The sequence below is a fragment of the Tasmannia lanceolata genome, unplaced genomic scaffold, assembly GCF_043159265.1.
Source record: "Tasmannia lanceolata isolate RefF3 unplaced genomic scaffold, GAP_Taslan_0.1 ptg000003l, whole genome shotgun sequence".
Classification (NCBI taxonomy): Eukaryota; Viridiplantae; Streptophyta; class Magnoliopsida; order Canellales; family Winteraceae; genus Tasmannia; species Tasmannia lanceolata.
The window spans coordinates 42,752,066-42,767,610 of record NW_027518680.1 but is presented as its reverse complement, the minus strand read 5'-3'; the positions used below and the strand labels follow the sequence as shown (position 1 = coordinate 42,767,610).

Genomic DNA, 15,545 nt, shown 5'->3' with positions numbered 1-15,545 from the left:
TTCTAAGTCTCAAGAAGAAAGGCAGGACAGAAGAGTACTCGGGCACCTCCCGCTCGGGCAGCCCAAACGGCACCACGTCACGTGTCTCGAGGAGGGGGCCGTTATGCTCATTACTAAACTTGTTGATGAGATGAAATATAACCAAGGTATATCTTTTTGATCAGAGGTTGAATCGGTCATCAGAAGAAGAATTAGGCCAAAAATTAGGATACATTATGGGAAAATGAAACTTCCATGGAAGAGAAGCAAATGTAACGCTTTCATAAAAATTCTCATAGAATCGAGAATGAAGTTTTCATTCTGTACATGCCAGATTATGAATTAGTAACTGCATCCAGTCTCCGTCGTTCCTCCAGCTACTACGGAACCAGGCCCTGCTTAGTCAGGGCTCCCAATTCTCGCCTCGGCTCCTATGCCCGAGCAAGTTCAGACTCTTTTCGAACAGATGATGACACTAGTTGATCAATACAAGAACTCGATTATACAGGTCCCTCAAGTCCTTCCCCCCTCGAGATCTGCCAACCTCCAGAAGAAAGGATGAATCCGCCAGTGGAAGAACTTGCCCCACTCCGTTGCGATCAAACTCATCACTCCCATTCGAGACGGGACCATCACTACTGAACAAGGCATGCGCGAACGGAGCCCCATCAACGTCGTCGATCTCGATCGGCACAGCACCACAGAGCCAGATCTGGTTGCGCAGAACAAGAAAGATCCCGCCACTACAGGAGAAGCCCTGAGAGCTGCTTGGATTCGACCGCGAGCCCCACCGTAGAAAGGAGGAACAGACCGTCTAGCCGGACGGAAAGGAGGACTGACCCAATGTTAAGAAGGTTTGAAGAAATCGACCACCGGATTGAAGAACTAGCGAAGGACCACCACCGGTCCTCCCTGAGGCCATTCTCTAGCAGGCCTCCCTTCAGGAATAGAGTGTTGAACGCGCCAACACCGAGAGGGTTCAAATGCCTCCGGTCCCACAGTACGATCGAACCACTGATCCAGTAGACCACTTGGAGACGTTCAGAACTATGACGCTCCTTCACGGCGCCTCAGACGGATTCCTCTGCAGAGCCTTCCCAACCACCCTAATGGGGGCGGCGAGAGACTGGTATTCTCGCCTTAAGCCTAACTTAATCGATAATTTTGAGGAGTTCGGAAAAGATCTGGTCCGGCATTTCATGAGTAGTTGAAGGCCACGGAAAATGGTCGCATCATTAATGGCTCTAAGGCAAGAGGATGGCGAATCTCTAAAAGCATTCGTGAGCCGATTCAACAGGGAAGCTCTTCAAGTCCCGAACTTGGATCCGTCCGCCGCCACAAACGCCCTCCTTGCTGGGGCCAAATCCAACGAATTCCAGCGAACAGTGGCTCGACAAAATCCGCACTCGCTAGCTTATCTCATGGCTGGAGCGGAGGAATACATCTCAGTGGAAGAGATGCTGGCTACTCTGGATACAAACAGGAAGAGAACATCTGAAGAAGAAAGGAACCCTACAAAGCAACGTAGAGATGATAAACCTCCGAGAAGAGAAGGGAGCCCACAAAGAAGAGAGCATAAATTCACACCCCTTAATACATCCAGTATTGGCTGCTATAAAGGAAGAAGATTTTGTCAGATGGCCAGCCAAGATGTTGACTAAAGGAAACAAGGGGGACAAGTCAAAATACTACCGATTTCACTCAGATCATGGACATGACACCGACGAGTGCAGACATCTCAAAGAAGAAATTGAACTACTTATCCATAGGGGATATCTCAAGAAATATGTCGAGCACGATGGTGACAAAAAAGAGTGTCGAGAGAGGAGCCCCCAAAGCAGGAAGAGTTCACAACGACCACGGTCACCACTAGCTCGTCACGAGTCTCCTGTCCCAGTCAGCCCACTTTCGCAAACACAACGATCACAACCTACCAGGGTCATAAACACCATTATGGGTGGACCGGCGGCAGGAGGAAGCTCGTCAACTGCTGGCAAAGCCTATGCCCGACAGGTCAACGCCGTCCATACCAGCAACAAAAAATTGAAGGTGGAAAATGAGATTTCATTCTCGGACGCAGATCTGGATAACTTGATACTCCCCCACGATGACACTTTGTTCATAACCATGCTCGTCGCCAACTGGGAACTAAAGAAGAGCTTGGTGGACAATGGGAGTTCGGCGGATATCCTCTATTATAACGCCTTCAAACAAATGATGATAGGCGTCGACCGCCTCAAGCCCGCAAACTCAGATCTGATCAGGTTCTCAGGAGAAACAGTGAAGGTTGAAGGGCAGATCGAACTCCCGGTCCTAGTAGGAGAACCTCCCCGTCAAGCCTTCACGATGGTTAACTTTTTTGTAGTGAGGGCCACCTCGGCCTACAACGCTATCTTGGGAAGGCCAGGACAAAATCTTCTCCGTGCTGTGGCCTCAGCCTACCATCAGAAGATGATGTTCATAACGCCAAGCGATGTAGGTGAAGTGAAAGGGGACCAACCACAGTCAAGAGAGTGTTACACAACCACGCTTAAGGGAAAGATCGCGTCGGAAATGCTACCAATCGAGCTGCTCGACCTGAAGGATGGAGCCCTGGCTGCAGTCAATCAACCAGCCGAAAACCTGGTCTCAATCCCGCTGTTTGAAAATGATGAAGAGAGATTGATCAAGATCGGTTCAACCTTAGGTGATAGCATTCGTGAAGAACTAGTACAGTTTTTGAGAAAAAATGCAGATATCTTCGCCTGGACACTTGATGATATGCCTGGAATAGATCCTAAGGTCATCGTACACAAACTCAGTGTGGATCCTACTTGCAAACCGATAAAGCAGAAGAGAAGACACTTCGCTCCATAAAGACAACAAGCAATCAGAGAAGAGGTCGAAAAGCTCTTGAAGGCCGATTTCGTACAGGAAATCAAGTACCCCGATTGTTTGGCGAATGTCGTCATGGTGAACAAAGCCAATGGAAAGTGGAGAATCTGCATAGATTTCACTGATATGAACAAGGCTTGCCCAAAGGACAGCTATCCGCTGCCCAAGATCGACCAGCTGATAGATGCCACTTCGGGACATGAACTGTTAAGCTTTATGGATGCGTTCTCTGGATACAACCAAATCCAGATGTACGAGGTCGACATCCCTAAAACCTCATTTATAACAGACCAGGGAGTGTATTGCTACCGGTGATGCCCTTCGGCCTCAAGAATGCCGGAGCAACTTACCAAAGACTTGTCAACAAACTCTTTAGGGATCAGATCGGACACAACATGGAAGTATACGTGGATGACATGTTGGTCAAAAGCAGGGAGTCCTCGAACCACATATATGACCTAGAGGAAACATTTCGGGTCCGGAGCATAACATGAAACTCAATCCGGCCAAGTGCACGTTCAACGTCGCGGTAGGAAAGTTCCTAGGCCTCCTAGTCAGCCAGAGGGGAATAGAGGCAAACCCGGAGAAGATCCAGGCAGTGGTGGATTTGAATCCACCAACCACCATAAGAGAAATACAGAAGCTTACCGGAATGATAGCCGCACTGGGGCGTTTCATCTCTAAGTCAGCAGAAAAATGCCTACCCTTCTTCAATGCAATCAAGGGAATCAAGACGACCCCTTGGACACCGGAGTGCCAAAAAGCGTTTGAAGGACTAATACATTATTTGGCCTCGCCACCGTTACTGACTGTGGGACCCGATCCCGCGAGAGGGGTGGGGCACGAGCCGCCACGCTCTCTCTTGGTCTCTCATACCCACGCGAATGACGTGTGCTTTTTATTAATTATTTTAATTACCCAACCAAGCAGGCAGTAACCAAGCCATAGGGTGCAAACAAACGTGTAACCCAGTACCCATAAGGGTAGGGGTAAGCCGCCAAGCCTAGTAAGGTGTGATTTAATTCATCTTTTCCATGAACTTGGGATCACTAAGGCAATCCGAATTCCACGCAAAAGAGAGTGACATAGTCGCCACCTAGATGTGGGATCTAAGACCCATAATTGACCAGAAATCTAGACTCGTTACCTGGTTACAAGAATGGAAGGTATGGGGAGTTATCCACCACATGCACCATTCCTGCCCGATAATCGGTCTTCAATTCCAAAAGTTAACTCTTTTGAATTTCTTTTAAATGGCTCATTTAACTCTATGTTAGTGTGCTAACTACGTGACATGCATCCTATGATCTAATTTCAATGTAGATCCTAAATGTGTATCTTGATTTCTTAATTTCTTTGAATTCAATCTAAGTGAAAGTTCTCCTAAAATTCTAATTTCATGGAAGGTCCTGAATGATTTAATTAAGAATTTACAAGAAAATTAATATATAAAACCCCACAATTTGTTGTGGAGCCGACTCGTGATTGGTATGCCATCAGACATCCAAGTTGCCTACGTACCCAAGCCTCACTGGGATCAGAGTCGACGTAGTTCGGGGCGAATGCCCCTAGTTTGAAGATAAGTTGTTTGAAGGTTAATTGATTTTTCTTTTTTCTTTTCTTTCTAGAATAATTGACTTCCCTTCTTTTGGAACTTGTCCCTCTTTTTTCTGAAAGGATTGAATTTTTTTTTTTTTTTTGAATCGACAGAACTCGGTTTAACCGAGCTGCCTACGTACCCCAGTGTAGGGATCATGTCTTGCGTAGTTCGGGGCGGATGCCCCTAGTTTGATGGGTTTTCAAGAAAATTTCATTCAGGCTCGAAGGGTTTGCAAACCGGTATTCTTTTGACGTTGGGTTCTGATTTTGGGATTTATTCGGCCAAAGGAGGCCTTCCGATGTTCAGATTGGGAATCGATATAGGTTACTAGAGTCCCTCTGGTACTGATTATTATTTTTTTCTTTTTTTTTCACGGAGTTTGACGGCATTTCTCGGTAAGAGATAATGATTCTTCTTCCTTCTGGATATTGATAAGTAATTTGACCTTGAGGGTGCATACCGATTTTTGGACATCATTTCATCCTTGAATCGGTGGCCCTTGATATTTTGATGATCGCTCTGAGATGATTGCTCTTGCACTTTTCATATTGAATTTGATGGCTTTACATTGTCACCGGTGAAACCTGTGACCGGGGCCATTGACTGGAGATATGGAAGTTGTTTCGAATCCATGCCCCTTGTATAGCATGTGATATTCACTTCATTCTTTCTTGAACCTTCTATCTGGGTCTTTCTCCTGGCATTAATGGTAGCGCTTACTAGACCATCTCTTTATCCTCAAAATGGGTTTACTAATTCTTCACACTCTTCAGAGGGTAATGTATTTTCAATCGGCATTCACTGAATCAAAGTTTCAGTGCCAGTGTTTACCACTCAATTTCATCTTTGAAAGGCTGGGATTGGCGCTCCTCCTCTTGTTCAAGTAATTGTTGTGACTCAAGTGGAGTTTCGTCAATTTTGTCCTCATTTGAGGAGGGAGTATTATTCTCATTGTTTATTAAAGTCAGAAGCGCAAACTGGAATGTATAGAGAAAGCAAGTTTCATTGAATTGAAAAAGACCACATTTGATAAGACTTATTCTGAACAGACTCAGAATTCACACTCTTGACTCAAAAATAAAAGTACTCAACTGGACTAGAAATTTATTCAAACTTTTAGAAGACTGCACTTAATAACTGGACTTGACATCATGACTAGACTTAATTAAAATAACAAAAGGACTAAGACTGCTGCAACTGTCTGGCTTTGGAGGCTCGGTAAGGGCTGGCTCGTAACTAGACATGTTTCTTTTGTTAACCCTGGGTCGTCTAAGCATCGAGATCATCTGGCGACAGGGGATCAAGGAATCCTTCTGGCAACACTACGTTTAGATCTCCTCCGGCATCTGAGTCACTGTCGTCGTCACTGCTACTACTGAGCTCGATTATCGGATTTGGTTTGGATGGTCTTTCGTGTTCATGCTCATGAGTCAGAGACTTGAGTGGTTCCTTAGAGCTTTGACTGGCCGAGTTCCATATAACAAAACTTCCTTCTCTATCATCTTGGAGCTCAGAGTCCTGCGGTTGGAAATAATTGGTCTTCATTTGTTGCTTCATTTGATGAATCTCCTGCGCGAGGGCGGCCACTTGTCTAAAGAGATTCAGAATCAATCCTTCAGAACCCGTGGCCATGGAACTTTGAGCGCGCCCATATGCCATGGAGGAGCTAGGGCTTTTGCCTTTAGAGGTAACATCAGTTGAACCAAATATCTCATTCAATTGAGCCCTGATGCAACGATTCTCTTCTTTAAGCTCTTGCAATTGTTGGAGGATAAGAGCCAAGGTATCAGCAGTGGTATTGGACAGGGTATTTCTCGAGCTTTCAACCAAAGGAGCTGACGGAGGAAGTGGTGCAGAATCTGGATCAACAACGGAAGGTTGTGGAGAGCCAGGCCTCATTTGTAATAATGAATTGATCCGAACCTGAAAAATATTAGACATGGTTATGATAATTCCTGGAATGGAAACAAGGAATATAAAGTGTAAGCTTGACATTCAAGGTGCGCTCTATACTTGACGATTGAAAGATGGTTATGGGTTAAACAAGCAATAGAAATGACAGAATGAATCCCATAATGACTGAGACACGATGATGGCGACACGAATGCATTAGGGGATGCCCCTAGTTTAAGGGTCATGGTAATAGCCTCTGAGAAGCTTATCGAAATAATCTTGTAACAGGTTACCCCTAGAGTAAGAAGAGACCAATGATATAAACAAGATTGGATCATCTGGACCAGGTATGATCAGATCATGAGATTGCATAATCAAAAGATTGTGAGATTCTGCTCCTGCCAGTTAGGGGATGGCATGAAGATACGATCGAATCGTATGACAGAAGAATGAAAGACACACGATCAAAAGATTAGATGAGATTACATAGGATTGCTTTCAACGGGTAGATCAGGAATGACTAATCCTATGAGATCTTTGGAAATGATGGGATTTATATCCTAACCCCAAAGGGAAAGTTTTTTTAATCCTTTTACATTTTGACAAGGGTTACCTGAAGGCATCAATCCTAATCCTAATCTAACGGAGTGGAGAGAGGATCTCGACTCATGACTTTGTTTGTGTACCTAAGGACCGATCGCAGCCATTGGAAGATGGACCACGGCCTAATCTAGACACAAATGGGTAGGATATCCTAAACTAGGCTCACACACGTGATGCACGTGTGTTCGTATACTACATGCATGTGTGGGTTAATCTAGGGGTAAGGCCAAGAGTTCCCTTAGCACGAATCCGTGCTCAATATATTGTACCAGTGTCCGGTGTATCAGTACGTGAACAAGAGATCCGTTTACGTACCATGAAGGTACTAGGCTAAGAGTGGAATGCTTCTCTAGCACAGAGGCACCAGGTGATAAAATTCCAGTCAACCATGCAAGATAACACTCCGGGTTCCTAAAATAGGATGTGTGTGCATGTGAGATGCAAGAGTTTAGATGCAAGTGATGTAAGTGTGTGCAATATGTTTGCGCAATCTATGATGCCTTCAGGTTTTGTTAGATTAAATTTGAGTAAAATGTGATGAGAAAATAAAACATACAAACTAATCTAACAAGTATATAAGAGATAGAGTTTTCATGAGCCAGTTAAATTAAATTCAAATGAGTTATCCTTTGAAGTTTTAATGAAGTTAGGTGGTCCCCAGCAGAGTCGCCAAACTGTGGGACCCGATCCTGCGAGAGGGGTGGGGCGCGTGCCGCCACGCTCTTTCTTGGTCTCTCGTACCCACGCGATTGGCGTGTGCTTTTTATTATTGATTTTAACTACCCAACCAAGCAGGCAGCAACCAAGTCATAGGGTGCAAACAAACGTGCAACCCAGTACCCATAAGGGCAGGGGTAAGCCGCCTAGCAAGGTGTGATTTAATTCATCTTTTCCGTGAACTTGGGATTACTAAGGCAATCCGAATTCTATGCAAAAGAAAGTGACAGAGTCGCCACCTAGATGAGGGATCTAGGACCCATAATTGACCAGAAATCTAGACTCGTTACCTGGTTACAAGAATGGAAGGTATGGGGAGTTACCACCACATGCACCATTCCTGCCCGATAATCGGTCTTCAATTCCAAAAGTTAACTCTTTCGAATTTCTTTTAAATGGCTCATTTAACTCTATATTAATGTGCGAACTATGTGACATGCATCCTAAGATCTAATTTCAATGTAATTCCTAAATGTGTATCTTGATTTTCTTAATTTGTTTGAATTCAATCTAAGTGAAAGTTCTCCTAAACTTCTAATTTCATGGAAAGTCCTAAGTGATTTAATTACTTTTAATTTAAGGATTAATGTACAAAACCCCACTTATGTGTGGAGCCGACTCGTGATTGGTATGACATCAAGCATCCAAGCTGCCTACGTACCCAAGCCTCACTGGGATCAGAGTCGACGTACTTCGGTGCACCTGAACTAAGCGACTTATGCCTAACTCATCTAGGACACCGATCTAGACTGGATTGACTGTTTCAACAGTTTTAAGAGAAATTATTTAATTCAAGTTGAAGATTTTATTATCCTAGGACTTCATCTAATATGCTATATGGTCCTATCTAAGTGCAAGACATCCCTTTGACTAATGCAGGTGAACCTACATCCTAGGTAACTAGGCTTGTCTTATGAGAAAAGTGAGGTGACTAGTGTAACTAGATCTATGGCACGGTTGCTATCCATAGCAAACGCCCGTGATGAAGCTGGACTCCTAACTCTAGGACTCCCTAAAACCTAGGACACGACATGACACAAATGTTCCTAAATAGGGCTCTAATGGTTCTTACGATGGAAACCGCAATCCAACGGTTCTGAAAGACATGATGTAAATTGATTTAATTTGCTGAAGTTAATGATTTTCAGATTTCAAGGATTTTCGGTTCCTAAACATCTAAGGAATACCAAAGGCTCTATGGTTCACAAGTTTCGACCTCGAATCACAACTATGGAAGGGAATCGTGCTCTCAACCCTTGTATAATTTAGCACATAAATTATAGTATCTTATTGCCTGGCATATTTCTCAGGATTTTCGTGGACAGTGGACTTCGGAGCCAATATCATACTATAATTTACGCACTCCAATTATGCTGGATCGATCGCAATTAGTATACGATTATGGTTATGATCTCGGCATTTAAATTGTCACAGCATAGCCAATTTACAAAGGCAATCTATGAACCCTAAGGTTTCTTTTTTAAAAAAGTTAGGGATTGAATTTATGATGAAAAGTTAAGGTTTTTTGGAGATTTTTACTGACTTTTGTATTGATTTACTATTAAATTGTGATTTAATATCATTAAGACCAGATTGTTAGGAATACACAGTAACCCTAAGCAATCGAACTCCAAATCAGTTAAAACTTTTCCAGTAACAAGATATGGATAATTGTAGCTTACTGGAAAAATTTATGAATTATCATTAAGATTTGATATCAATTTCTGATTTTTCAAAATTTAAATCAGATTATAGATTAACACATCAACTTATAGCATATCAATTTCAAATTAATCCAAACTTTCACAGAATAAAGATAATCATGAGATTAGACTACTGTATGACTTTCATGAATTTTTATTACGATTTGATGCCAATTGAAATTCACACAAAAATTGGATGAAACCAAAGAATTACTTAAAAAGCAAACCTAATAGTATCCTAAAATCAAATAAAAAATTCGAGTAGATATATAATAGATTATAAAATTTTCTATCAAAATTTTAAAACTTAAAAATTAAATCTCTTCCATAAAATCGATTTTTAAATAGAAAAGGGGAATTTGTTTCCTAGAAATTGAAACCCATTTATTAAAATAAATTACAAAACCATATTAAAACTTTCCAAAACCAATTTAAAATTTTTATCTAACATTCCAGTAACCTAAGTTACTGGTTTGTAAAGAAAAATTTCAAAAAATTACTAATTTAATACGAAAAAGAATTACGGCACGCAAAACGAAAAAATGATTAGAAAACAAATAAAAAAACCTTTTTTCAAAAAACAAATCTCATTAAAAATTCAATTTATTATTGGAAATTAATTCTGGAGAGTTTCATTAATTTTTAAAATATTTTGATATTTATTAAAAATGACCGAAATTTAAAATATTTTAAAACCGGATTAAACAAATTCAAAAAAATCCGAAATTTTTTGGGTATTCTGGAAATAAAAACATTAGTTTGGAAATAATATTTTATAAATTTTGGACATGGTTTGATATACGTTTGGATTCGTTCATCAAGAAATAACCCCTTTCGGGGTTATGGTTTGAAAATTAGAATGAAAATTAAAACGGCCAAACCGTGATTGAAAATTAAGTTTCCAGTAGTATTTTATTTTATAGAAATCCCAAAAAATATCAGTTTTTAAAGAAACCCACGTTTTCTAACACTTGCTTTGATAATCCGATTTAAATCCATATTGAATAAAAAACGAAAGAAAATCATTATTAAATGGAAGAAATTTAATTTTTGGATCAAATTTTGGATTTTGAAAACTCATAATCTATACTATAACATACTGGAATTTTAAGAAAAAATTCATTGATTTGATCTATCAAAAGTAAAACCTTAGCATGCTTTTCTACTTTTGATATTACAAAGATAAAGATCCTACCGTGATCGCGCTCCTTGTCTCTAGGGTGCGTAGATCCGAGGTATACGCTTTGTCGCACCCTTTTATATGATGAAGAAGACCCAAAGAACACTCCAATAATTCTTGATTGTGTGATGCCTTGGAGAAGAAGAAGGAATTCAAGAATTCCTTTTTGTCAAGAACACTTGAGAGAGATCACACTTCAAGAGAAAAGAGATTTTTTTTTCTTCTTGGGAGGAGAGAGAAAAAAATGAATTTTAATCTTTTTCCAATCTTTTTTAGGATTGTTTGCTTTGATTTTTATACAAAAGAGCTAGGGTTAAGAGAGAATTAGTAGTTCCCAATGTGAGAGCTCTCATTTTTTGCTTGTTTCCAATTTTCCCCTCTTGCTTGCTTTCTTTCTTGTTTCCAAATTGGATTTGATTCCAATCTTAATTTATTGTCAATCAAGACATGCTATTCTTTATTCCACATTGCTTCTTTGGAAGAAAACCTTTTTTAAGCAATCATTCCTCTTTTCTTTATTTCCTTCTTTTCTTTTTTTATTCTTTTTATTTTTCTTTTAACAAATATGATGTCACCATTGTAACATCATCAAGGTTGGATGCTCAATTCATGTGGGTCAGCCATGTGGGGCGCCCACCATGGTGGTCGACCCATATTGGTGATCCCACATGAGCTTCAACTTTACGGGCTTTAGCCCAATGGGCCATTTCACACGGGTTTCGGGTTTTTTCGTAAAAATTCAATAAAATCTTTCTAAATTCAACATTCTATATATGGACCCAACCCATTTGACATTTATGGTGCATCCCTCACACATGATTGAACCATCTTTTTTGGGAAAATAATTTTTCTGACCAAAATGCCCCTATTTGACAATTACACATCCAAATGTGACCAAAATAACCTTAAATTGGTTCACCCCTAAAGGGAAATGTTAAAAATGGAAAGTCTTTGTGATCAAACTTCAAAAATAGAAACTTTTAAAGTTGGGTCCTTTTTATGAGCAATATCAAACAGGATCATTTGATACCCCCTGAAAATACCCAAAATGCCCTCAACACTTAAAATTTCCAAATTAAGCGAAACTCCTGAGAAATTCTAAATTTAGCAGATTTTTCAAAATTCAGAAAATCATTCATAATCTCTCAGACATATTTCGGGGATCAAAAGAATTACACAGGAAAAGACCAAATTACCCCGAGGTGCTAGAATTTGGCGAGACTAGGAAAAACCTTGAGAAATTCTAAAAATAACAGATTTTCGAAAATTTATGAACGAACTCAAGATTTCTTAGACACAACTTAAGGACCAAATATGATATGTTTGGAAATGTCTAAAATACCCCCGAAGTGCAAGACTAAGAGAAAATCTTGAGAGATCTAAATTTAGCAGGTTTCCCAAAACTTACGAAATTACTCATAATCCATCAGCCGTACCCTCGAGATGGTTTTGGACATATGAGAAATGATTGAAATATCCATAAGATGATGAAAATGTGGAAGCCCCATGAGTTTCTAAAAATAGTAGCTTTTTCAAAATTTGTAAAATCACTCAAGATTTCTCAAATATAACTCGGGGGTCAAACGAGACACATCGGGAATGACCAAAATACCCCTGCAGTGCAAAATCAGAAAAAATGAGGGAAATCCTGAAAATTCTAAAAATAGCAGGTTTTTTCATTTGCTTGGAAACTTGAAATTTCATCTTTCAGAGGCCAAAGGAACCCCCTAGAGACCTTCAGGATTGCGAATCAACTTCAAAACTCTCATAATGAAATGAAATCTACCCTAAAAATGCATGGATGCCTAATCTAATGCTGAATACGGATATAAAAATTGATGATACTACCGAATCTTTTGCTTTTTAAAGCCTAGCAAAATGGGGGTGTCTACACTGACCAAGCCCTACCCGGGGAAGAACTAATGCTGTACCTATCGGTAAGTACAGTAGCGCTGGCGGCCGTATTAATCAGAGAGGATCACAGCCAACAAAAGCCATTCTATTATGTCAGCAAAGTTCTACATGAAGCTGAGACCAGGTACCAAAGAGTGGAGAAGTTAGCCTATGCCCTCGTCATGGCCGCCAGAAAACTAAGGCCATATGTCCAAGCGCACATGATCAAAGTCATGACGGACCAACCGCTGAGGAAGATTCTCCACCGGCCAGACACCTCAGGTCGACTCGTGAGATGGGCAGTAGAACTCAGCAAGTTCGATATCCGGTACTTACCTTGGCCGGCGATAAAGGCACAGGTATTAACCGATTTCGTTGTTGAATGTACAGTGCTCGCTTCTGAAGCAGAAGGAAATCAACCTCCAGGTGAAGAGTTCGAGGGAACACCCGGGGGAAAAGTCACGAAGCAGCGAACCAACCTCCAGGTGGGGAAGTTGAAGACACACCCAAGGGGAAAAATCTTGAAAGAACAGCCCAACCTTCGAGTGCAGATGCCATACTCCCGTCCGTAGAAGATAGTGAGTTAAGAGAAGTCAGAAAATCTGATCCCCTGGGAGGGGAGCCTCTCTAAGAGTTATATGTAGACGGATCCTCGAACTCGCTGGGTAGCAGAGCAGGCTTAATCCTCACAGGACCTGAGAACTTCATCATAGACTACGCAGTGAGGTTTGGCTTCTACGCATCAAATAATAAGGCAGAGTATGAGGCTCTTATAGGCGGAATGAACTTGGAAATTCAGACACTGTAAGCCCAAGGGTTCCCATGGGTTTAATCATTCACCTTACCTTCTTGTTTTGATGCTAGCAAACCAAATTGATTAGCATTTATGGACTAATGTGTTGCTTTGAGGTGTTGTGTTGTATACAGGAATTTCATGTTATTATCGTCATTACACAACTCTTCACAACACATAGCTTGTGGATCAAGGAGCAAAGAAACCAAGAGCTTCCACCTACAGTGAAGACATCCTCATTTGAAGATGTTCAAATTAAGAAGCTCATCATGAAGATTCCACAAGTTCCCGACAAGTGTCAAGAAGGAGCTTGGAATTGAACATGCCATGGTGACACCTCATGTACATCAACATGCATTGAAGATTGGAGGAGAAGTCAGAAGAGTCGAATCAAGTTCAAGATGTTCACTCAAGCCGAAGAAGTCCAAGGAAGTGCAAAAAAGCCGACACATTCCAAGAAGACTCATGGTATTCATTTTTAGAATGTATTTAGAGTCCTCTTGATTTTATGTAAAATTGCACTTTCAATAGGTTTTCAAATGGTTTTCATACTCAACTTTGTACATCTTTGAAAACCATACACACACCCCAAAATGTGTCTGAAAATTTAGGACTTTAGCCCAAAGACCATAGCCCAAAAGCTCCTGAACTTTAAAGTTAAAGATGGAATTTTACACAGGGTCGTTCGACCGGGCTATGACGGGCGACCGTGGGATAGCACCTGGAAATCCAGGGCATCCAAACTTTTATCGGGCCGGTCGACCGGGATGGGCTGGGTGACCGCGGAATATGTTCTGTTTGAGACAAAACAATCCGTCATGGTTTGGGCGGGCGACTGCTCGACCGTGAATAAGTTTTTCAACTTAAAATTTGAGCGAACAGGTAGCCCTCGCCGGGTGACAGCCATGGGGCCGGTCGACCGTGACGGTAAGGAATTTGAAAATAAAAAAGGGGGCCCGATAGGGGCGGGTGACCACGATGGCTCGGTCGACCACCGCGGTCGAGCAAACTAGCCGTCGAGGCGTTTTCAGCTTGACTTTTTCAAGCCAGTTATTTACAGTTTTACCCCAAATGGTCATATTTTCAAATACACTATATATAGATCAGTAAAACCTATCTCTAAAAGCTTTTGAACATTTTAGAAAGATCAAATCCCACTTTCCTTGAACCAAAACTTTTCTATCAAAAGCTAAACCTCTTTGATCTTGCAGTTGTACATTCTATCAAGTGGAACTCCATAGGCTTTACATTTTATCTTTCCTTGGAGTGTTGGTGAGCTATCAAAGTTTGTAATCCGCCTATCTAAGAGGCAAGAGAGTTTTTCTTTTATTTTCTTCATTTGTATTTGAAGGTCTTCTCTTCGACCCGGTAACAAAGGTGAAGACGTTGTCAGGGTCTACTCTTCGGCCCATTAAGAAAGGAGAAGACATTGTAAGAGGGTGTGATCCCTCATCAAGGCTTCATGCAGAAAGGGTTTGTTCCCTTTAGAGTTGGAGGAGTCGGGTGTACGGCTTTGAGATTCACCATTTGAAGAATCTCATTGTTTTAGTGGAGCGCCCCAAGGAGGTAAACTTGGAAGAGTGGGAAACAGTTCGATAGCAGGAGCTTTCAAAAGTTCTGTTCAGACCTCAAGATCGAACAACGGTTCACCTCTGTAGCCCACCCCAAGACAAATGGGCAAACAGAAGTCACAAACAGGATCCTCCTTCAGGGGATCAAGAAAAGGTTGGATGAGAAAGTAGGGTGGTGGGCCGATGAACTGTACCATGTTCTGTGGGCATACCGCACTACACCGCGCACAGCGACAGGAGAATCGCCCTTTAACCTGGCCTTCATAAATGAGGCGGTAATTCCCATAGACATCGGCGTCCCCTCTCTTAGAATCACCCATTTCAATGACCAGCTGAACAAGGAAGGACTCCGCGCGAATCTGGACCTGCTAGAAGAAATCCGGGAGCAATCCCAGATTTGAGCCAGCCTACAAACAGAAGGTGTCGAATTACCACGACACCAGAATCGTCCGAGGGAGCACCGCATTGGCGACCTAGTCTTAAGGAAAGCGGCCATATCCCAGCCAAGAAGGGTGGGCAAACTCTCGCCAACCTGGGAGGGGTCGTACCGAGTAAACAAAATCATACGGCCGGGCAATTACAAGTTGGTGACCCTCGACGAGCACCAACTCCCCCACGCTTGGAACTCAAAAAACTTGAGGAAATATTACCAGTAGCTCATCTCCCTTGAGGATCGAAGAAGGAGAAGCACCTGTATAAGAAAGAAGAAAGTAAAAAAGAACACAGATGTAATCCCACT

The 15,545-nt window shown here is 41.6% G+C and overlaps 1 protein-coding gene across 1 annotated transcript; it reads left to right on the top strand.

Moving 5' to 3' along the window:
* The first annotated feature begins 1,202 nt into the window (after positions 1–1,202).
* On the top strand, positions 1,203–2,835 carry LOC143869789 (uncharacterized). Its single transcript, XM_077376346.1, has 2 exons — positions 1,203–1,503; positions 1,583–2,835. The coding sequence occupies exons 1-2, from the start codon at positions 1,203–1,205 to the stop codon at positions 2,833–2,835; spliced, it is 1,554 nt and encodes a 517-aa protein (XP_077232461.1).
* Positions 2,836–15,545: the final 12,710 nt, after the last annotated feature.

Bases quoted from the DNA above. Each gene is read 5' to 3' on its own strand.
- LOC143869789 (XM_077376346.1), top strand. From the start codon at position 1,203: ATGGTCGCATCATTAATGGCTCTAAGGCAAGAGGATGGCGAATCTCTA. The intron at 1,504-1,582 runs GTAGAGATGATA...TAATACATCCAG, and splicing joins AAGGAACCCTACAAAGCAAC to TATTGGCTGCTATAAAGGAA.